A 24,485-nucleotide genomic window follows, 5' to 3' on the forward strand; every position below is an offset into this window, starting at 1 on the left:
AAACTGAAGAGAAAGGATGAAGAAAATAAAAATTGATTCCAGAAAAAAAAATCATCTGTTACCTTCAACTGCAAATATTCTTAGTCTTCTACTAGAGTGGCTTCCTAAAATATCCTAAGTGTTTATCTATTTTTGGTAACTAGGTCAATAAAGCAAAGTGCCTTTAAATTTCCATTCTAAGTATATAAACGGATTTTAGTTTAGAATAAAAATGAAAAATTGTGATGTTTCTAAGTACAATCACATTTTATAAAAGATAAAACACCAACATATACACCATATATACATCTATATATATTGAAATATTTTAAAATGATCATCCTAGGTGCTAAGATTAATGATGATAATTTTTTTATTCTTTTGAATATTTTTAAATGAACGTTTATTACTTGTACTGCTATAATAAGAAACAGAATGATTCACCTACTCACAAGCACGTGCAATTTTATTGAATAAATCAAGAGAGGAGAGTCAAGGCAAGATTTGGGTATCCCAAGCTCTCCGGACTAAAAAGAATCTTATTGTCATTAAAATCGAAAATAATCCATCAGAATTATGAATGATGAAAACAGTTAAGCATAAAATAGAGTCAAATGTTTGTTGTAAACCTCAGCACAAAACTGAAAATGATAAAGTGTTTTTGGAACCAAGAAAATAATGTTTAAAAAACAGGAATTTATTAACATTAGGCTAGGTCTAAACTCCCAACTTACATAACAAAAAAAATCAGTGGAGCGAGAGAGATGGGAAAAGGTAAACGTACACTAAGCATCCCTCATACTAAAGGAAGTCTCAAAAATGCCTCTAATCCCTTACTTTTATATTACATATTTTTCTTTCTATTACATACTCATTTAAGAAACAGCTTATTACTAAGTGACACAGTGGAAAATAAAGAAAATTCAATACAATAGTGAAAAAGTAAAATTTAAGATAAACTAGAAAGCACATCACTCAAATGTACAAATGACTAAAAATAACTTATGAAGGTTACAACCTGACACAAATGGATTGGTGGTCATCATTACAATCAGGTAATTTGGCAGTAGATATCAAAAAGCAAGAGTGTAAATATTATATTTATGCTTTGATCAAGCTCTCTTCTAGGGATTTACCCTGAGGCTATAATTTATATAGCCTTTAGTTTATTATTTAGACTATTATAATTTATATAATAATATAAGGATGTTTATTAGAGGGTGTTCATAATACAGAAAAACTGGAAGTAGTTTACATATTCATAATAATGGATTTTTTAAATGTTATTTTTCCTTTTTTTTTTTTTTTGCGCGGTACGCGGGCCTCTCACTGTTGTGGCCTCTCCCGTTGCGGAGCACAGGCTCTGGACGCGCAGGCTCAGCGGCCATGGCTCACGAGCCCAGCCGCTCCGTGGCATGTGGGATCTTCCCGGACCAGGGCACGAACCCGTGTCCCCTGCATCGGCAGGTGGACTCTCAACCACTGCGCCACCAGGGAAGCCCTATGTTTATTCTTTAGAAAAAATTTTTAAGAATATATACATCTATATTGTTAATGGAACTTTTCTTTGGGTATTGTGATTATGAGAAATTTATCTTTAATTCATATACCTACCAAGGTATTTTAGATATTTTAATAAATACTTGATAATCATTAAAAATCAGAAAGACGCTTTCTGAAAATAAAAAGATCTAAATTTTAACTAATTGTTAGTTCTAAAGTTTACCTGGTTATCCCTACTTTCCTTTCATATGAATTTCAGAATCTTTTTCTCAATTTTTCCTACCCTTTTATATAAAAAATAGTGAATTTATGTTAAATATACAGAAGCTTACCTATATACAGATTATTGATATTTGAAAAGAAAAGAATAAGATTTAAAGTTAAAAGTATAAAAACAGAAGTAAAGACAAGCAGATTCAAATTAAATGGAAAAGGAAAAAAATATTTTAGGTAATTAGACTCAAAATTTATGGAAAATCTCCTTTGCAAAATTCTAGGAAATAAAAGTTTAGTTATAATATAAAGTAAATATAAAATGTAAGCATGATAGTTTTAAAAATGAAAATTGTAAACAACTGAAACCTGATAACTTTAGAAGATGCTAAACTGCTGAACTGTAATAAAAGTATTAAAGTGATAAAATATATGCTCCTGCCTGCAGTGTGTGAGAGTCCTTGTTGCTTGATATTCTAACCAACACTTGAGGTTGCCTGTTCTTTTAATTTTAGCCACTCTTATAGGTGTGTAGGGGACACTCGTTTTTATTTTAATTTGTCTCTTTCTGATGATTAGTGATGTTGAGCAATTTTTCATGTTTTGAGCTCCTTTGATATCATCTTTTGTGAAGCGTCTTTTCAAATATTTTGCCTATTAGGCTTTCCCGTGTTTAGTTACTGGTTTACAGGGATTCTGTATATATTCTGAGTATGAGTTCTTCATTGGAAATATGTATTACAGACATCTTCTCCCACATTGTGGCTTCCCTTTTCCCCTTCATAAGGGTGTCTTTTGTGAAGCAAAACTTCCTCAAGGTTTAAAAATTTTATTCTACTGTGCTTAAGAACATTTAAATGAGATCTACTCTCTTAACAAAAATTTAAGCATACATTTTTAACAATAGGGACAACGTTGTACAGCAGATCTCTAGATTTTGCACAATTGAGACGTCATTCTCATTGATTAGCAACATCCCACTTTACTGTCATCCCAGCCTGAAGCAACAACCATTCTACTCTCAGTTCTACGAGCTTCACTATTTGAGATAGCTTAAGTGGAATCATGCAGTTATTTGTCCTTCTGTGACTGGCTTATTTCACTCAGCATAATGTCCTCAAGGTTCATCTATGTTGTCATAAATGCAGGATTTCCTTCTTTTTAATGGCTGAACAACATTCCATTATATGTATATACCACATTTTCTTTATCCATTCATCCAATGATGGACATTTAGCTTGTATTCACAACTTGGCTATTGTAAGTGGTGCTGCAATGAACACGAAAATGCTAATACTGCTTTGAGATCCTGATTTCAATTCTTCCGGAAAAATATCCAGAAGTAGGATTGCTGGGTCATACAGTAGTTCTATTTTTAATTTTTTGAGGAATCTCCAACAGTTTTGCACAGTGGCCACAATATCTTGCATTCCCATCAACATTGTACAATGATTCCAATTTCTCCACATCCTTGCCAACACTTGTTGACTTTTGTGGGGTTTTTTTTTTTATAATAGCCATTCTAACAGGTGATACCTCATATGGTTTTGATTTGAATTTCCCTGATGATTAGTGATCTGAGCTATCTTTTCCTATATCTGTTGGCCCTAAGTATGGTATTTTGGGAGAAGCATCTATTCAAGTCTTTAGCCCATTTTAAAATCAGGTTTTATTTTCTTTTTTGTATCAATGGTAGGAGTACCTTATGTGTTTTGGTTATTAACCCTTTTTCTGATACATGGTTTAAAAATATTTTATCCCATTCCATAGGTTGCTCTTTCACTCTATTAAATGTTTCCCTTGCTGTGCGGAAGCCTTTTTAGTTTGATGGAGCCCCACTTGTCTATTTTTTGCTTTTGTTGCCTGTACTTTTGATATCAACCCAAAAATTCATTGTGAAGACCAATGATATGAAGTTTTCCCCCTATGTTTTCTTCTAGGAGTTTTACACTTTGGGGTCACTTTTAATCCACTTTGAGTTGATTTTTGTGTATGATGTAAGGGTTCAATTTCATTCTTTTGCATGTGGCTATCCAGTTTTCCCACCAACATGTCCCACTGCATATTCTTAGTACCCTTTCAAAGGTCATTTGACCATCTATGTGGGGATTGAATCCTGGGCTCTCTATTCTGTTCCATTGGTCTTTATCTGTCTTTATAACAGTACCATACTGTTTTGATTACAGTAGATTTGCAATATATTTTAAAATCAGGATGTATGATGCGTCCAGCTTTGTTCTTTCTCAAAATGTTTTGGCTATTGAGGGTCCTTTGTGGTTCCACATAAATTTTAGAATTTTTTTAATATCTCTGTGAAAAATGCCACTGGAATTTTGAGAGGGGTTTCATTGAATTTGTAGATACCTTTGAGTGGTATGGATATTTTAACAATATTAATTGTTTCAGCCCATGAACACAGGATGTCTTTCCATTTCTTTCACTGCTTTCTTGTAGTTATCAGTACACAAGTCTTTCACATTCTTAGTTAAGTTTATTTGTAAGTATTTTATTTTTTGATCCAATTATCTATGGGATTGTTTTCTGAACTTCATTTTAAGATAGCTTATTTTTAGTATATAGAAATGTAACTGATTATTGTACAATGATCTTGGAGCCAGCAGCTTTATTAATCTTGTTTATTAGTTCTAATAATTTTTTGTGGAATCTTTAGGGTTTTTTATGTGTAAGAACATGACATCTGAAAACAAAAACAACTTCACTTCTTCCTTTCTGATGTAGATGTCTTTTGTCACCTAATTGCTCTGGCTAATACTTCCAGTACTAGGTTGAATACATATGGTGCCAGTGGGCATTCTTACCTTGTCCCTGATGTTAGAGGAAATGCTTCAACGTTTTCAGTTTGACTATGATATTAGCTGTTAGCTTCTCATATATGGCCTTTATCATGCTGTAAATTCCTTCTATTCTTAATTTGTGGAAAGAATATATCGTAAGAACATTTTGAATTTTGTCAAACGTTTTTTCTGTATCTATTGAGACGATCTTGTCATTTTCATTCGTCATTTTGTTAATGTGGTGGGTTATCACATTGACTGATTTTCATATGTCGAACCATCCTTGCACTCCCATGATGTCACTTTCTCATGGTGCATGATCCTTTTCATGTGCTGTTGAATTTGCTTTGCTAGTAGTTTGTTGAGAATTTTTGCATCTATATTCATCACAGATATTAGCTTGTAGTTTCCTTTTTCTGTAGTGCCCTTATCAATTTTGGTATCAGAGTAATGCTGGCCTCATAAAATGAGTGTTACCTCCTTTTCTACTTTTTGGAAGAATTTTAGAAATATTGGCTTTAATCCATCTTTAAATGTTTGGCAGAATTCACCAGTAAAGCCAATCTGTCCTGGGCTTTTCTTTGTTGGGAGGGTTTTAGTTACTGGTTCAATCTCCTTAACTAGTTTTTAATCTGCTCACTTTCTATTTCTTCATGATTTAATCTAGGCAGGTTGTATGTTTCCAGGAATGTATTCATTTCTTTTTGGTTCTTCAGTTTCTTAGCATACAAATATTCACAGTAATCTTTCATGAACTATAAACTATAAAAAGATTATTTGTATAGTATCATTTGTAATGTCTCCCCTCTTATTTCTGGTTTTATTTATATTAGTCTTCTCTCTTTTTGTGTTAGATGGTCTAGCTAAAGGTTTCTTTCTTTATTCAAAAAACATGCTTACTTTTGTTGATGTTTAAAATTGCTTTTTTCTTCTTCATTTTGTTCGTATCTCCTCTGACCTTTACTATTTCCTTCCTTTCACTTACTTTGGGCTTAGTTTGTTCTTTTCTTCATTCCTTGATGTGTAAAGTTCGGTTGTTATTTGGGATCTTAAGACAGTAAAATGAATGAAAACTCCAAGGCTCTATCTTATTAGCAATAATTTTTTTCTGAGATAATATTATAACTATAAGCACATCTGACATTTTTATAATATCAGTCCTCTTATTATGTGGCAGTAAAATGTCATCAACATATAAGTGCTGCTTACCAAACCTCAAAAAAAAAAAAAAGAATCCTAAAACTTATGTGGTCATAAATGTTAGTGTGGGTGCACAAAAATCACTCCTTTGGTGTAGGTCAGGGAGGAGAGGTTGAGACATAATGAAATCAAGTTTTATTGTTTAGCATTATAAAATCACCTACAATGGGAACCACAAAGAATATTATTAACAAATGTTTTGGTTTCAAGCTAACAATTTTTAAGTGCTCCTTCAATAATGATCAAAAGGTATGATGCCAAATGGTTAATCAATCACTCGTTCTACACTCACCTTACACTGAGTGACAACTTGCTGTTACTGCTGCTTTCTTCCGACACAGACCTATAACATCGATAAAGTTTATTTTAAATAAGTGGGGGAATTTAAAAATGTTGAACAATTAAGTGACTATTTGAACAAAAAATGTTCTTCAAAGAAACAGAGTGATTCACTACATAAAATGTCTCCTTCCAGCAAAATAAAATAAAACTGGTACCATCTCAATATTAGAACAAATGCCATCAGCCACCTTGCTTTGTTGACAAAATCCTCACATCCTCATTTCACATTTACTCAATTTTACAGATAGGCCCCCTGATTCTATGATATCACTAACTCCTCAGGCCAAATTAAACCAAAACCATAAAGTAGCAGTCAAAAATTTCAGTTAATTTTTCCATATATTTCTACAGATTTCTTTCATCCTCTCGTAACATACTCAGATCTTCTCTTCATATCACTTCTTGGAAGGTAAAACTAGAGGTAAATACCTCTCTGGAAGAATACAGTAAATTATGACTAAGGGGCTCAATAATGATGTTTAAATAGTTGTGTAACTGATTACAGATAATATGGTGATTTCATTTATTAATTTGGTGTACCCAAAAGTTTATGATACATTGGAAAGCTATTATCTCACATTTTGTAGAGTTATAGAGAATAATTTTAAGAACATAAAGATTAAATCCCTTGCTCAAGATATCATAGTTAGCAAGATATGTAAGACTTAGGAGTTGAAACCAGGTTTTCTGAGGCTAAATATAATTTTCTCCCCACTCCATGATGCTTCCTCCTGTTTCCTAACCTGATTAGTATGAATTACACATGTAATTTCTAGCTGAGAAGTGACTGGACAAATCAGCAATAATTAGGAAAATAAATATTATGCAGGCAGGTTCATAGGTATTATATCTAGTTGAGTGGGCTGTTCTGATAAAGTTATTTACCACTGGTCTGAGGATCTATATCTTAAAATTTTATTTATTTATTTACTTTTTAAATGCAGTGTTATTTATTCTCATGAAGCTCATGGACAATTTGACTATTTAGACAGAATCAGTGGATTAAGAGGACGAATAAACCTCCACAATACCCTTGGCACCCATATCTCCTCCTCAAGTGATACTGGTGGTAAAATGAATGGTTTTAGTAATGAGTAAAACCAGAGAAAACATGAAAACACCAAGCTAGTTTGAAATGTATCCCTGGGCCATACTCATATTGTTTTACCTACAGTTTTAGCTTATTCCTGATGAAACCTGACTACTTTTTGCTTGACTTATTTAATTTAATAAGAATTAAAATATATATACCTCTCACTTTCAGGTTCTCCTCTGTAGCATAGCTCCCTTATTTTACTCTGTTTTATTATAATAGCAATAATAATGATGAACACAGGTAGAGAAGCGTAGAAAATCAGTTGAAATCTGTGTTTTGGAAGACTGAGAGATCTCTGCAGCAATAACTTTTTACCTAGAATGGAAAGCATCCATTTCAAATTATGTCAGAGATTTTATTAACCAAATCAAAAGGTGGAGGGGTATCATTACCAACAATATTCCCCAAAACTAAAAATTTCATTCACATAGACTGTGAATATAATAAAATCTGAAAACCTAAACTAATATATAAAATGGGCTGTTACTAGCGCTTTTCTGATGTTTTTGAGTTTTCAAACTTCCACCCAATGGTGATTTCCTTGATTGAAGGTAGTAATGTTCTTTCATGGACCACATACTTAATACTTGCAAATATTTCTTCAATTCTGTTCTGATACAGGGTTTCCGAGGCTCAAACATGTATATCACAAAGAGTATTGGATTGTACCTGTATGTGAGAATTAAATCTGGGGTATCTGGCATTTAATTTCTCTTACATTACTACAATTTTTTTCCTAAAAATTAAAAATCAGTAGTCTCTAAACTTAAGTTCGTTAATCAAATATGCAGCAATAGGAAATTGTTAAAATGGCTCTAGAATTATTTTATAGAATGCATGGCTAAGCTTGGCTTTGACCCACTTCTGACTGACTAGTGCTAATATCTACATTTTCCTCATCTGTTCTTGTAGATTCTCAGCTGACATCTGCATTCACCTTTCCGGATTCATAACGTATCGAGTTCTGCTTTCTCCACAATTTGTTGGTATGCTTCCTTTTATTTGATATGAACTGTGACTCTATCACTTCGCCGCACTGGAGGAGCTGACGGTCAGAAGAGCAACTCCCCAGCTACAGTGTGGATGACCGCTGAGGCTCAAAATACTTCTCCTACTACTGTCCCAGCACTTCTCCCTTTTCCCCCATGTGTTTGTTTTAAGCAAGTTCAAGGTAGGAGCAACATTTTCTTTTTCAGTCAGCTTTGTGCATGCGCTTGGGGCTCCCAGTATCTTCGAGACAAAGATTACGTGATATTTGTAATTAGAAAACAAGTGAATCAGATGAAGAGATCAGCCTCTCTGGCCATATACTGCAGATTGATTCTCAGCTATGTGTATAGTCTTCCGGGTAATCAGTGATACCACATGGGTTATTTGAAAATGAATGTAATATATGCCCAGGTGGCCTTGGAAGTCTAAGTAGGAAAAACTGGTCTCACTTCTTTCGCTTATACTGTCTAGTTTTAACAAGCACTACTTATTTATACCAGCCAACAAAGAATATTTTCTACTAACTCTCCTCTCAGTTTGGTGACCTTCATTAAGTTAATTACTCGGAATCTCCATTTCCCATTGGTTAAACTAGTCCCCAGTAGTCTGCCTCAAGGCTTCTACCTCCTTCTAAAGATGCCTCAGGGAATCATCCAGTCATTTAACTATTGTTCATGGTTTTTCACCTCCTTCCTTTTATGACCCCAAAGTGTCTTAGCCTTTATGACTCAAGCGTTTAACTGTCATATCAAACTCCCCAAAACATAGATCTTACCCATACCAAACTTCATGGGTAAATATCAGGTATAGAAATAAAAGATTTTTCCCTGGAGGAGCCAGCATGCATCAGCGGCAGCTCCCAAAGCTTCCCTATCCTCCACCCTGTGCCACATTCAGATTGATTACAGAAAACACAGATGGAGAGCTTTGTGTAAAGTAGACACAAGATTGCTCATAAATAGTCATTTCACTTTTGCACTGTTAGTTACACAGTTTACATGATTACCAAGTTTCTCCAGCCAGCTATTCCACCATAAGTCCAGGTTTACATAGAATAATCTATATATACGGATAAGTATATCCTGCCAAAAACATTTTATAGAGAGGGACTCCTGTTATCTTTCTCTAGCAAACACTGTTCATATATGTAACAGTTAATTTTATGCATCCGTTTGACAGGGCCACGATGACCTCAGATATTTGGTCAAATATTATTCTGGGTGTTTCTATGGGGTGTTTTCAAATGAGATTAACATTCAAATCAGTAGACTGAGTAAAGCAGTAGCTTTCTTTAACGTGGGTGGGCCTCATCCTGGAGGCCTTAATAAAACAAAAACACTGACCCTCCAGTGGATATGGGAAGATCCTTCCTGCCTGAGGTACCCAAACTGAGACATCAGCTTTCCTGACCTTCAGGCCTGCTGCCCTTCACACAAAAATTGCACCATTGGCTCTCCTGGAGCTGCAGTTTACTGACTCACTCTGCACATCTTGGGATTTGTCAGCCTCCGTAATCACATGAGCCAATCAGTCCCTTCTAAAACATCTCTCTCTCTCTCTCTCTCTCTCTCCATACTATTGATCCTGTTTCTCTGGAGAATTTTGATTTTGGTACCAAGAAGCAGGGTGTTGTTATAATAAATACCTAAATATGTGGAAATGGCTTTGGGACTCGTAATGGGTAGTGGCTAGAGGAATTTTGAGGCACATTTTAGAAAACTCCTAGATTAATCTGAAGAGACTGTTGGTAGAAACATGGACGGTGAAAGCAACTCTGGTGAGGGCTCAGGGAGAAAAGAGGAGAGCAGAAGAGAAAGCCTACATCTTCTTAGAGAGTAAAAAGATAATCATGAACAGAATGGTGGTAGAAATATGTACATGAAAGTTGTTTCTGGTGAGATTTTAGACAGAAAAGGAAAATGATTAAGAAAAGGCAACTCCTGCTGTAAAGTGGCAAAAAACTTGGCTAAATTGTAACCTCGTGTTTTATGGAAGATAGAACTTGTGAGCCATGAAACTGGATAATAGCTGAGAAGATTTCTAAGTGAAATGTTGAAGATGTAGTCTGGGTACTCCTGACTGCTTATAGTAATATGTGAGAGAAGGAGATAAACTGAAGAAGTAAGCGTGACACAGGGAGGTACCAGAACTTAAAGATTTGGAGAATTCTCAGTCCATCCATATTGCAAAAAATGGGAAAACATGTTTAGAGAGAACATACCAAAAGTGTGGATGGAAAATCATCTGATAAAGAGACTGTGCATGTGAACCACCTCAGGAATAAGGATGAGATTACACCAGCAGAAACACTGCTGGGCCAAGCTCCCCCGCCCAGTGGTTGAGAGGGGCAGGGCCACTCCAAAGAGCAGTATGGATGGGGCCTCTATCCACAGCTGAAGGAGTAGGGTAGCCTGTACTGCAGGCTCTGGGGTTATGCTGCTACCCCAATGGGCCTGGAGGGCAGAAAATCAAACCTAAGAGGATTATCTTCCAACCTTAAAATCGAATTGAATTTGCCTTGCTAGGTTTTATTTGTATTTACTGGGATCTGTCACCCCTTTCTTCTTTCCAATTTCTCCCTTTAGGAACAAGAATGTCTATCCTATGCCTGTCTCACCTTTGTTTTTTGGAAGCACATAACTTGTCTGATTTCACACGTTCATAAATGGCGAAGAATTTTCCCTCAAGATGAATCATACCTCAAGTCTCACCCATTCCTGATGTAGATGATATTTAGAAGAGACGTTGTATTTGGAATTTATACTGAAACGGGTTAAGACTTTTGGAGCTACTGAGATGGGGTGGACATATTCTGCATAAAAGGAGGACATGAATTTGGGGAGCCATACGATGGAATGTTATGGACTGAATAGTGTTCCCCCAAATTCATATGCTGATTTGAATCCCTAAACCCCAGTGTGATGGTATTTGGAGATGAGGCCTTTGGGAGGTAATTAGGGTTGAGATCATAAGGGTGGGGTCCTAATCTGATGGAACTGATGTTCTTATAAGAGGAGGAGGAGACACCAGAGAGCTTTCTCTCTCCACACACACAGAGGACTCAGCAAGAAGGCAGCCATATGCAAGCCAGGAAGAGAGCTCTCACCAGAAACCGAATTTGCCAGCACCTCGATCATGGGTTCCCAGCCTCCACAGCTGTGAGAGAATAAATTTCTATTGTTTAAGACACCCAGTCTGTAGCATTTTGTTATGGCAACCAAGCAGACTAATAGTGTATTTTCATGAAAGAATGGATGAGGTCATTTATTCCCTAGGCCATCCATTGAAGGGAGAACTAGCTGTGGAACACCAAACAAGTGATTACCAGTGGACAGTGGGAAGGGGGGAGGGGAAAGGGATTAAAAGGTATAAACTTCTATGTAGAAAATAAGCTACAAGGTTATATTTGTGCAGCACAGGGAATAGAGCCAATATCCTAATAACATTAAATGGACTATAGTCTATAAAAACTTTGACTCACTATGCTGTAAACGTGAAACTAATACATTGTAAATTGACTGTACTTCAAAAAAAACACTTTCCTTCCTAGCGATATTCATTACCTAATAGTCTAGAGAACTTCAGACTAGAAGACAAGATGGTTTAGTATTAGAAAATCTTCAAAGGCAATATAAGACAATATAATCAGTTCAATAGATGCCTTACACATATCTAATAAAGCCCAAAATACATTCCTGATTTTAAATAAAATTGGGAGAGATAAATATTTTCTCAACAAGATAAATATTGAATCAAAAGGAGCAGCCTTTTCATGAGACAATATTAGAAGTATTCCTAAGAAGTAATGATAGCCTCTTTCATGATGATTTCCTGTTATTCTGAATGGATTACCCAATACAATTATGAAATGAGAGAGAGATAAGGTGAAATTAACTGAAGAAGAGGAAAGAAAGGAAAATTATTATTAAAAAGGTGTGGCAAAATTATTAACTTCAGTTCATATCATTTAAAAAATATCAACCCCCTAAAAAAATCAACTAAAAGCCTTTTGAAAATGATGATAGTCCATTGATAAAATGTACACACAAAAAATCAGGTTTCCTATAAAAAGTAGCAATTTAAAATACAACAGATCGGGCTTCCCTGGTGGCGCAGTGGTTGAGAGTCCGTCTGCCAATGCAGGGGACACGGGTTCGTGCCCCGGTCCGGGAAGATCCCATATGCCACGGAGTGGCTGGGCCCGTGATCCATGTGCTCCGCAACGGGAGAGGCCCGCGTACCGCAAAAAAAAAAAAAAAAAAAAAAAAAGATAATAAAATACAACAGATCTTCCGATAACAACGTTCAACAAAATGATGATATTCTTAAAAATTAAACTGGCAATTTTTGATCCATAGATCCTGATATACCCATAGAGAGATCAAAACCACAGTGAGTTATCACCTTACACTCATTAGGTTGGTTACTATAAAAAGAAAAGTTGGTGAGGATATGGAGAAATTAGAAAACTCATTGATGAGAATGTAAAATGATTCAGCCTCTATGAAAAAGAGTTTGGTGGTTCCTCAGAAAGTTAAATATAGGATTACTATATTATCCAGCAATTCCACATTTAGGTATATACTCAAAGTATTGAAAGCATGGACTCAAACAGATATTTGTACACCCACATTCACAGCATCATTATCCACAATAGTCAAAATGCGGAAGTAAGCCAGGTATCCATCAACAGATCAATGGATAAACCAAATGTGATATATACATGCAACCGAATATTATATGGTCTTAAAATCGAACGAAATTTTGACATGCTACAACATGGGTGAACTTTGAAGACATTATGTTAAATGAAACAAACCACAAATAAAAGGACAAATAATGTATAATTCCACTTCTATAAGGTATGTGAAAGTGGTCAAATTCATAGAAACAGAAAGTAGAATGGTGGCCTCCAGGGGTTGAGGAAGAGAGGAATGGGGGATTATCGTTTAATGAATATAGAGTTCCAGTTCTGCAAGATGAAAGAGTTCTGGAGATGGATGGTGGGTTTACAACAGTGTACACCAATATATTTAATGTCACTGATCCATACATTTAATAATGGTTAAAATGGTAAATTTTATGTTATGCATGTTTAACAATTAAACATATACATACAAAAATGTATGTGTGTTAGAAAAGGTCAAAAATATCACTAGAAGTGATTGTCAAGGGTAATGAAAGAAAAATATGCAGAATAATTATAAATTTCCTACAACCGTAAGATAATTGGGAAGCCTCATGAAATTAAAGAAATGCGAGTGGAAATTTTTTTACTGTTGGCTTGTCATAGATTTAAAAGGTTGATAATAACACCTGAAAAATCAATAATAATATATAATATTAGCAGTGGTTAACTTCTGGGGTTAAGATTATATAAAAATTATTAAAAGAAAAATTATAATATAAGATTAAATAAACTTGATGTATAAATTTTATATACCAAGTAGACAAGTTAACAAAAATATATGAGGATTTAGATTCTAGAATATGCAAACAAGTAAGTCATACACACAACCACATATATATTTAATTATATTTAATTATGTACATATGTTATATCTTTGTATGTAATGCTGTAAAAACAGATTACACATTCTTTGAAAATATCCATGAAATATTAACAAAAGACAATAAGATACTGGTTACAAATAAGGCCAGGATAAATTCCATAATTTGAGGTTTTTCCAGGCCACATACTGTTAACATAAGTCAGTGATATTCAAAATAAATAAAATGAGGATATAAAGCAAACTTGGATTCCTTGGGATCACCTTGCCTCTCAAACTCTTTATGCCCCCAAATGCATTCAGCATCACAAGGGCGTCTCCCACATGGAGTCCAGGCCCATCAGCAGCCCAGGGTTTCCTTGACTGGGTACAGGGCCCCAAGGAGATAATTTGGGCACAGAACAGGCAGTCAGCTGGCATACCAGCCCAGGGCTTTCGGGGTAGACCTACAGGCCCCAGAATAGAGGGGATGAATACAGCCTACGGCAGCTGACTAAAAGAAACTAGTTGTATTGGAAGGTTTCCTCTGAGCCCAGGCTCAGGTGCAACCACAGTACTGCCATTTGGACCTAAAGTGGCCTAGGGTAACTAACCATGACTGTTGGCCTGGCACTGTTCCAAGTGTTGTCAGGAAAGCCTTATATACCGGGGCATCCATTAACAGGATGGGAAATTTTCTGATTTTTAGAAACTGGCTTGGAAGTTTGGAAGCACAAAACAAAATTCATACAGAAGCTTAAAAAAAATACCCAGGAACTAAGAGCAACATTGTTTTGGTGTCAAGTGAATATAGCATAGATTATCTGCAGTTGCTGTTGCTGTTTTTAACTCTGACTACTGATGTTCACTCTGAGTGATGTGACTTAAGTGTGCAACCTAAGGGTATTGAAATCATTCATGTGAACAGTACATCTTTGACTTAGTCTGTGGATTAACTGTTGTGCTTTGTGTCAAGATAGCACTAATTTTTCATATTGTCAATATTGTGATCTTTTCTAAGAGCTCAGATAATAAAAATCAGAATGACGACAATACTAACACCAGCATGACCCAGACATCACTGAACAAGAAGGCTAAATGACTGTTCCTAGTGACAGATGGAGGAACGTATACAACTAGACTAGATATGTAAGTAACCAAAACATAGCATATTGTACAACATGCCAAAAATAATTTGGACCTAGAAATAAACCATGCATATATGGTCAATTGACATATAACAAAGGAGCCAAAAATATACAATCTAGAAAGGATAGTCTCTTCAATAAATTGTGTTGGGAAAACTGAACAGCTACATGTAAAAGAGTGAAACTGGACCACTATCTTACACAACACATAAAAATTAACTCAAAATGGATTAAAGAGTTGAATGTAAGACCTGAAACCATAAAACTCCTAGAAGAAAATATAGGCAGTAAACTCCTTGACTTTAATCTTGGTGATGATTTTTTGAATCTGACACCAAAAGCAAAGGCAACTAAAGCAAAAATCAACAAGTAGCAAAACATCAAATGTAAAAGCTATTTCACAGCAAAGGAAACTAGCAACAAAATGAAAAGACAACCTAGTGAATGGGAAAATATATTTGCAAATCATACATCTGATAAGCGGTTAATATCCAAAATATACAAAGATGTCATACAACTTAAGAGCAAAACAAAAAAAAAATCCAATTAAAAAGTGGGCAGAAGATTTGAATAGACATTTTTCCAAAGAAGACATCCAAATAGCCAACAGGTATATGATAAGATGCTCAACGTCACAAATCATTGGGAAAATTCAAATCAAAACCACAATGAGATATTACCTCACACCTGTCAGAATGGCTATTCTCAAAAAGATAAGAAATAACAAGTGTTGGTGAGGATGTAGAGAAAAGGAAACCCTCATGCAGTGTTGGTTGGAATGTAAATTGGGTTAGCCACTATGGAATACAGCATGCATGTTCCTCAAAAAATTTAAGAATATAACTACCATATGATCCAGCAATTCGACTTCTGGGTATATACCCAAAGGAAATGAAAACACTAACTTAAAAAGATACGTATACCTCCATGGTCATTGCAGCAGTATTTACAGCAGCCAAGATATGGAAACAATCATCCATCATCCTGACCAAAAATGTGATATATGTATATATATATATAATGAAATATTATTCAGCCATAAAAAGAATAAAATCTTGGCATTTGCAAGAACATGGATGAGCCTCAAGGCTCATATATTTCATTATGCTAAATGAAATAAGTCAGACAGAGAAAAACAAATACCATATGATCTTACTTACATGTAGAATCTAAAAAACAAAACAAAACAAAAAACAAGCTCATAGATACAGAGAACAGATTGGTGGTTGCCACACATTGGGGTGGGGGATGAGCAAATTGGCTGAAGGGGGTCAAAAGGTACAAACTTCCACTTACAAAATAAATACATCATGAGGATTTAATGTACATCATGGTGACTGTAGTAAATAATACAGTATTTTACAGTTTGTTTCTTATAGTTGATTTCTAATCTCATAGCACTGTGGTCAAAAAAGATGCTTGATATGATTTAAATTTTCTTAAATTTACTGAGGCTTACTTTGTGGCCCAAGATGTGATCTATCCTGGGAATACTCCAGGTGCACATGAAAACAGTGTGTATTCTGCTGTTTTCAGATAGAATGATATATAGATATCAATTAAGTCCATAGGATCTAATGTATCATTTAAGGCCTGTATTTCCTTATTGATTTTCTGCCTGGATGATCTGTTCATTGGTGTAAGTGGGGTGTTAATGTCCCCCACTATTATTGTGTTACTATCAATTTCTCCTCTTATATCTGTTAACATTTGTCTTATATATTGAGATGTTCCTGTGTTGGGTGCATATATATTTACAATTGTTATGTCTTCTTAGATTTATCCCTTGATCATTGTGTACTGTCCTTCTTTGTCTCTTATAACAGTCTTTATTATAAAGTCTACTTTGTCTGATATGAGTATTGCCACTCCAGCTTTTTTTTGATTTCCATTTTCATGGAATAACTTTTTCCATCTCCTCACTTCCATCTGTATGTGTCTTTAGATCTGAAGTGGGTCTCTTGTAGACTGCATATATATAGGTCTTGTTTTTCTATCCAATCAGCCAGTCTCTGTCTTTTGGTTGGAGGATTTAATCCATTTACATTTAAGGTAATTATCAATATATATGTTTTTATTGCCATTTTCTTAATTGTTTTGGGGTTTTTTGGTCTTTTTCTTCCCTTCCTCTTTTGTTCTCTTCTCTTGTGATTTGATAACTAACTTTACTGTTGTGTTTGGATCCCTTATTCTTTTTGTGCATGTATCTACTGTAGATCTTCAGTTTAGGGTTGCCATGAGGTTTTGATATAGCAGTGTATATATAAACAAGATTGTTCTAAGTTGCCAGTCTTTTAATTTCAAATGCATTCCCAATATCCTGCATTTGTACTATCTTCTCACAATTGCCGGTTTTGATATATTTGCGTGCAGATTATTTCCTACCTTTACTATATATTTGCCTTTACTGGTGAGCTTTTCCATTCATATATTTCTTGTTTCTTGTTGTGGCCTTTTCTTTTCCACCTAGAAAATTCCTTTAGCATTTATTGCAAAGCTGGTCTGGTAGTGCTGAATTCTCTTAGCTTTGGCTTGTCTGTAAAGCTTTTGATTTCTCTGTCAAATCTGAATGAGAGCCCTGCTGGGTGGAGTATTCTTGGTTGCAGGTTCTTCCCTTTCACTTTAAATATATCATGCCACTCCTTTCTGGCCTGTAGAGTTTCTGCTGAAAAATCAGCTGATAACCTTATGCAAATTCCCTTGCATTTTATTTGTTGCTTTTCCCTTGTTGCTTTTTATATTTCCTCTGTCTTTTATTTTTATCAATTTGACTACTATGTGTCTCAGTATGTTTCTCCTTGGGTTCATCCTGCCTGAGAGTCTGCGCTTCCTGACTTGGGTGACTGTTTCCTTTCCCACGTTAGGGAATTTTTCAGCTATTATATCTTCAAATATTTTCTCAGGTCCTTTCTCTCTCTCTTCTCCTCTGGGACTGCTATAATGAGATGCATTTAATGTTGTCCCAGAGGTCTCTTAGACTCTCCTCATTTCTTTTCATTCTTTTTTCTTTATTCTGTTCCCTGGCAGTGATTTCCACCATTCTGTCTTCCAGGTAACTTATCTGTTCTTCTGCTACATTTATTCTGCTATTGATTCCTTCTAGTGTATTTTTCATTCCAGTTATTTTACTGTTCATCTCTGTTAGTCTGTTCTTTAGATTTTCTAGCTCATTGTTAACCATTTCTTGTATCTTCCCAGTCTGTGCCTCCATTCTTTTTCCAAGATTTTAGATCATATTTACTGTCATTACTCTGAATTCTTTTTTGAGTAGATTGCCTATCTCCACTTCACTTACTTGTTCTTCTGGGGTTTTATCTTGTTCCTTGCTCTGGGATATATTCCTCTGCCATCTCATTTTGTCTAACTTTCTGTGATTGTGGTTTCTGTTCCACAGGCTGCAGGGTTGTCATTCTTCTTGCTTCTGCTGTCTGCCCCCTGGTGGATGATGCTGGTCTAAGGGACTTGTGCCAGCTTCCTGATGGGAGGGGCTGGTTCCTGCCCACTGGTGGGTGGAACTGGGTCTTGTCCCTATGGTGGGCAGGGCCATGTCAAGGGGTGTGTTTAGTGGGAGGCTGTGGGCTCAGGAAGACTTTAGGCAACCTGTTCACTGATAGGTGGGGTCATGCTCCCATCCTGTTTGTTGTTTGGCACGAGGCATCCCAGCACTGGAGCCTATAGGCAGTTAGGTGGGGCCAGGTCTTGGTGAGAAAATGGCAGCCTCCAGCAGGGCTCATGCCAATGAGTACGCCCCAGAACTACTGCCACCAGTGTCTTTGTCCCTGCAGTGGGCCACAACCACCCCCAGCCTGCGCAGGAGACCCTCCAATACCAGCAGGTTGGTCTGGTCCAGGCTCTTGTGAGGTCACTGCTTTTTCCCTGGGACCTGGTGCATACAAGACCTTGTGTATGCCCTCCAAGAGTGGAGGTTCTGTTTCCCCAAGTCCTGTGGAATTACTGTGATCAAACCCCGCTGACCTTCAGAGCCAGATGCTCAGAGGGCTCCTCCTACCAATGACAGACCCCTAGGCTGGGGAGCCTGACATGGGGCTCATAACTTTTACTCCTTTGGGAGAACCTCTGCGATATAATTATTTTCCAGTTTGTGGGTTGCCCACCCGATGGGTATGGGATTTGATTTTACCACTACTGTGCCCCTCCTACCATCTTGTTGTGGCTTTTCCTTTATATTTGGATGTAGGGTATCCTTTTTGGTAGGTTCCAGTATTTTTCTGTTGATGGTTGTTCAGCAGTTAGTTGTGATTCTGGTGTTTTTGTGAGAGAGGGTGAGGTAACTAACGTCTTTCTACCCAGCCATCTTTTCTCTGCCTCCTTTTTTTTCCCTTTGTGCTTAGTCTTGTTTCACTCCCTCATAAGGTGTCGAGTGCAGAGGCTTTGCACCCAACACTTCAAACCAGAGTGCCCAGTGTGAAACGGCTGTGCCGACATCTCCGCTTAGTGTGCAGAAGCATTCAATAATACAGTGTTGCTTATTTAAAAGTTGCTAAGAGATTAGAACTTAAAAGTTCTCAACACAAGAAAAAAAAATTTGTAACTATGCATGGTGACAGCTGTTACCTAGACGCATTACAGTGATTATTCTCCAAGGTATACAATATCAAATCACTATGTTGTACATCTGAAACTAATGTAATGTTATACATCAGTTATATCTCAATTAAAAATATTTGGATTTGGGTATGGTGGAGAAGGAGCTGTGAAAGCTACATATGGAGATGGAATCTCAAATGTCTGCAGTGAGACAAGCAAGTATTTCTAAGTCAATCATATTTTTCTGTTTCCTAAATGAAAAAAACAAATTGTCTTCCCAAAAGATAGCAATGTTCAAATAAAAATAGCTACCACTGAATTAGTTTGGGTACACCACAAGAACAAAAATGTTTTATCTATTCATTCAGTTTCTTGATTGCTCTACAAAACTGAGTGAAATTACATTTCCAGATTCATAGATTGCGACTAAAATGCCCAACGGGAGAAAAAAGAGTTATTTTGATAACATCTGTTGACTCCTCACAGTGAAGTAATGATTCTGTCACATTTTACCAAGTGAATGTGGCAGCAAAATATTGCCCCCAGCTCTTAGGTAATTTGGTTTCCAGAACAGAGTTTCAAATAGGCTTCTGAATTTCTACGAAAATTTTAATAAAACCATATAAAACAAAAAGATTTTTGCTATCTTGCTCAAATACAAACTAGACTTTGCTCATCTATATGTGTAGTTAGCAGACAGGGCAAATGTAAATTTTTGCAAGTTCCGTTCAGTCTATAATTTTCTTAATGAAGAAAAGAAAAAGATCTCACTTGCCAAATGTCCTGTACACCTGGTACACAACACCAAAAGGAGTGTGATTTGTTTTCCTGTGATATAAAGGCTTTCATAATGAAAGTTTCAGTCAGTTTCAGTTTCCTCAAAACGCATAAGCACTTACCAAGAATTTTTTTTTTAACTTCACAAAATGGAAAGAAATTGCTTCCTTAAACAAGTGTAGAAGACGACTGTACTCCTTACTGACCATAAAAGATATGTTAAAATATTTAAGATGTAAAATCTTATTTTTAAAAGTTTGGACAAGAAGAATGTACTTCTCTAATTTTGAAATTCATAGAGGATGAGAATAGGAAAAAAAGTGTGTAGTGAAGCAGAAATTTATGTGCTATTTCTCCAAAACAATCTGATGACCTGTGAAGGGGCCATCAGGATTATAGAAAAGGATGCACTGACTGCACCTGGGTAGTTCTATGATTTGCACAGGTTGTGACAACTCATACAATGAAAAAATGACTCATATTTTTGGAAATAAGACTGCTTCAGAACTCAAAAAAATGTAACCAGAAATGGGTAAGCAAGTTAAGAAGGACCTTCTCAGTTCCTTTATTAAAACTGTAATTTATGTGGAATTCAACTTAGATTTCACTAATTAAGATTACTTCTGTGCTTTAAAGCATGCTCCCTGAGAAAGAGAGATTTAACACATGACATCCAATGTGCTTTGGAGTGTATAAATATGATGGGCCTTATAGACATGGACAGCCTATAAGATGAATTTAAATATGCAAAGGAGCTGATTGACAGAGAGGTGGCTTACTAGAATAAGCCTGTAGAAACAAAGAGAATGAGTTTTGAAGAGCTGCAAAATAATATTTCCAAGCCTGAAAACCTGCTGTATCTAGTAAATAAGACCCAAGTATCCCATGCTCAAATGCTTTTGTCAAGATACTTAGCTTAATGCCACCATGATGGACTGACAGCAGAATTCAGTAAATGTGGGTTTGTTAAAACAGAGCTTCAAGTCAAAATGAATTTTACATTTGATTCTATTCCATTTTGCTACTACTTAAAAGAAGAATGTCTTATAGGCTGCAAGCAGTTCAGAAAAGTATAACTGGAAAATGAAACCAAAAATCAAAAATATGTCCGACTGTATTATGGCACAGAAGGAAGCATGTCAATGCTATTTTCATTAAATATGAGCATATCTTTAATCATTCCTATCATATTTATATTCTTTCTCCTTTCTAAAAGTCCTATGTTTATGTATCTTAAGAATAAACAATAAGATAACCATGCAAAATTTAAATATCTAGTAAAGAATTTTTAAAAAGAGGTAAAATAAATTGCTGTATCAGAGGTTACATTATAAAATATTCTCATTATAAAGCATTGCTGTTTTTGCTCACATATTTTATTTTTTAATTGGTTGTTCTATAAACTACTATTGATCAGCACTGTTTACTAGTTCTATTGCTATTTCACTTAAATAATAGCAATTTATGTAACAAAAGTACACAGTACAGAATAATATACAATTTCAAATAAATGCCTATTCTTTCAACATATTTATGTGAAAATAATAATATACGTGTAGTTGTATATGTTAAATGATTATGTTTATTTTTTGGTCTGATACACAGTCTGATACAGCTGTGTTTTAGCTGTCTGAAAAGTTACTCACCCTAGGTATGCCCCCCACTAATAGTCAAGCTACACATAAGTCTGCCCAGGAGTTCACCATTTAATTGCCCCAAAAGAAAAAGGGTTTGTAAAGGTAGACAGACCTCCTCTTCTCCCAGGTTAGTTTAGGCGGGCTCCAATAACCTTCTGGAACCAGGGACTATCCCCCACCTGTTCCCAGTCTCATCCAGGCCTGCTTGATCTCAAAATACTACTCAGGAACCCTAGAGGGGATATCCTAAAGGGAAATTTCTAAAGATGAGATTGTAGCCCCTAAAATGCAGGAGAAAGGAGTAGCCTTGAAAGATTCTGGTGGCATTAATATTACAATGACTACTAACATCATTTAAAACTAGGAATATATGAGACAATACAAAGTGAATAATCTAAATTAACTAATCAAATTATATGCACGGGAATTTCTACTTTTAAAATTTCCTACCACTAGTTACACTTTTTGTTAGACAATGTCAGTGTTGATATATAAAGAAGAGTTCAAACTTAACTGTCTTAGAGTCTTTTAAAATCTTACAAGTAAAGTAAAACCGTATTTGTTGACATTAGTTGCTTTGCAATGTGACTTGGAACGTACAACCGTAATTTATTGTCTTACATATTGTCTTTGATTAATAAAGTTTTAAAGACACTAACCAACTTTCCTCCTGTGTCCATCATCAATACTTCCAAAATCTTTTGCCATCGGATTGCAATGAGGAGGAGCAAACCCCATTCTACAATGGCAATGGTTAAAATTGTTGCAGATCTAGAATAATCAGAAAATAGAACAATTTTTATGTACAAAGATGGTTTTCAATAGAGGCCAATTAATATTCTACACGTATTCAACAGAGAATTTATTCCAGAGAATTTATCCATTCCAGAGAATTTACCTTAAATAGACAAATTCAACAAATTTTCTCTTGACATTTCCCATACTTTAGAAAGTATATCTGGCTTCTGTTGCCAAATCAATTTTTGCCAAATAAATTCTTTTGCCAAATAAATTCTTTCAACTCTCCCCACAGCCAGACCAAACTACTGTCAATCACCAGTAACATGCCTCTAATTATCATTTACTTCCTAGCTTCACAGAACAGCCCAGACACTAAATTAATGAGCAAGACCAGCAAGAAAATCCTAATGACCTTTATTTACCATTTCCTGCCTTCTCTCTGTAAAAATAAGATCATTTTGGTTAGATGGTAACACATAGTGCTTACAGCACATCCAGCCCACATATTTACCAAACATCTTATACATCCAGAATCATCTTAAATGTTTCTACTTTATCTTCTCTAATAAACAGTTTGGCAAGATTTCTCAAGAAGATAAGATTGAAGTTATAATGTACAAACTGTTAAATGACACCAAGCAGCATGAAAGTGATCAAAAAAATTATTCCAATGATTTCTTTAAATCTCCAAACTGTTTATTGAATTGTTCAAAGCATGTTGCTTAAAATGAAAACTGAAATTACTTACTCCATTTGAATTACAATCCCTGAAAGAACTGCAGCTCCGAAAATTGACATGGTATTTAAGCTCTACACACTGAAATCCCAGACAATACTGAAAGAAAGCAAAAGAAGTGAAAAACAAATTCAGTCAAACCATCAGATTGTGTGCATAGATAATACATAAGAAAAAATTCAAGAAAATTCAAGAATTTGTATTACCAAGAATTGGCATAAAAATCCAAAACATAAAGTAATAATTGTGACTGCATTGAAATAAATGTGAAATAAGCTATATGCTTTCAGATTGTAAATGTATAGTCTTATATAAGAAGTTGAAACTTTTATTTTCTTACCATCTAGCACCAGAAGTCCTCTTAGAAAGAGAAATATCTGGAAAAATAATTTGATTAGTCCCTTCAGTTCAATAATTATCTGAGAAGCATTTAAAAAATACACGGGCCTGGGTACCTCCTGAGACTGTTATATTAAAATCTCTGGGGCCAGGGGCCAGGTGATTATCATGTGCAGTCAGGGTTAAGAAGCATCGAGTGGGAGGCTGAGGTACTAAAATCATTGCTATGAGGAGCAAAGGAAGGTAAATTACTATTCCATATGGGGAAAAAAATGAGAAGCAAGGATAACAGGTAGTTATATGAGGTAATAGGACAATGAGAGACTCCCATGGGTGAGATGGCTAAAAGGCCTTCTAAGAAAAGGAATGTTTAATGTGTGAATTACATTGTCCTAATTTATGGCATTAAATTGTGTGACCTTTCCCAATTATACAAAATTTTTCAGTAAACTCAATACTTTACGAAAGAGTTTTGTTCTTTGGTGAGTTGTGTCTTTGGATCATAATAACAGGGTATGCAGAAAGAAGAGGATCAGAATTCTGAAATAGAGATTTGAGCCAATATCATTTACATTTCAAGGGGAGAGAGATCTCAGGTCTTATTTGTATCTATATGTTTCCAAATGAGCAAGATGTGACAGATACTTGGATTATTTTCTTGCACTATTACCAAAGAGCATTATATAAAAATAAATTTGAATTGAGCAAGCAAACCTTGAGACTTTCTCTCAAAAGAAATGTAAATTTATTTAATTTTCCAGAGTAGCTCTTGGGATTAATAATTTCTAGGATTCATTAGAACATTAAATGGTTGTTAGATATATTGTTTGTTTATAGGATATTAGAACATTCTAAAACATTCTAAAACTATAGTATGCTATATTATTAACTGTTAATACTGTTCTCTTGTTCTTATGTATAACATAAGTGATAACTATAATATGTTACAGCA

The 24,485-nt window shown here is 35.3% G+C and overlaps 1 protein-coding gene across 6 annotated transcripts in view; it reads right to left on the reverse strand.

Moving 5' to 3' along the window:
• The window catches only part of LOC132417749 (disintegrin and metalloproteinase domain-containing protein 5-like), a 143,994-nt gene that overhangs the window by 14,355 nt on the left and 105,154 nt on the right, over positions 1 to 24,485 (reverse strand). For 4 of the 6 annotated variants that reach the window (XM_060001520.2, XM_060001524.2, XM_060001523.2 and 1 more), the window contains 4 exons: positions 23,207 to 23,293; positions 22,377 to 22,488; positions 7,284 to 7,443; positions 5,983 to 6,033 (listed from right to left, as the gene is read on the reverse strand). In XM_060001520.2, the coding sequence (XP_059857503.1) occupies positions 5,983 to 6,033; positions 7,284 to 7,443; positions 22,377 to 22,488; positions 23,207 to 23,293 (410 nt within the window). The remainder of the gene's footprint in view (positions 1 to 5,982; positions 6,034 to 7,283; positions 7,444 to 22,376; positions 22,489 to 23,206; positions 23,294 to 24,485) is intronic. The other 2 variants (XM_060001526.1, XM_060001525.1) reach the window with 1 other exon arrangement.

This window comes from Delphinus delphis, chromosome 21 (genome assembly GCF_949987515.2).
Source record: "Delphinus delphis chromosome 21, mDelDel1.2, whole genome shotgun sequence".
NCBI lineage: Eukaryota > Metazoa > Chordata > Mammalia > Artiodactyla > Delphinidae > Delphinus > Delphinus delphis.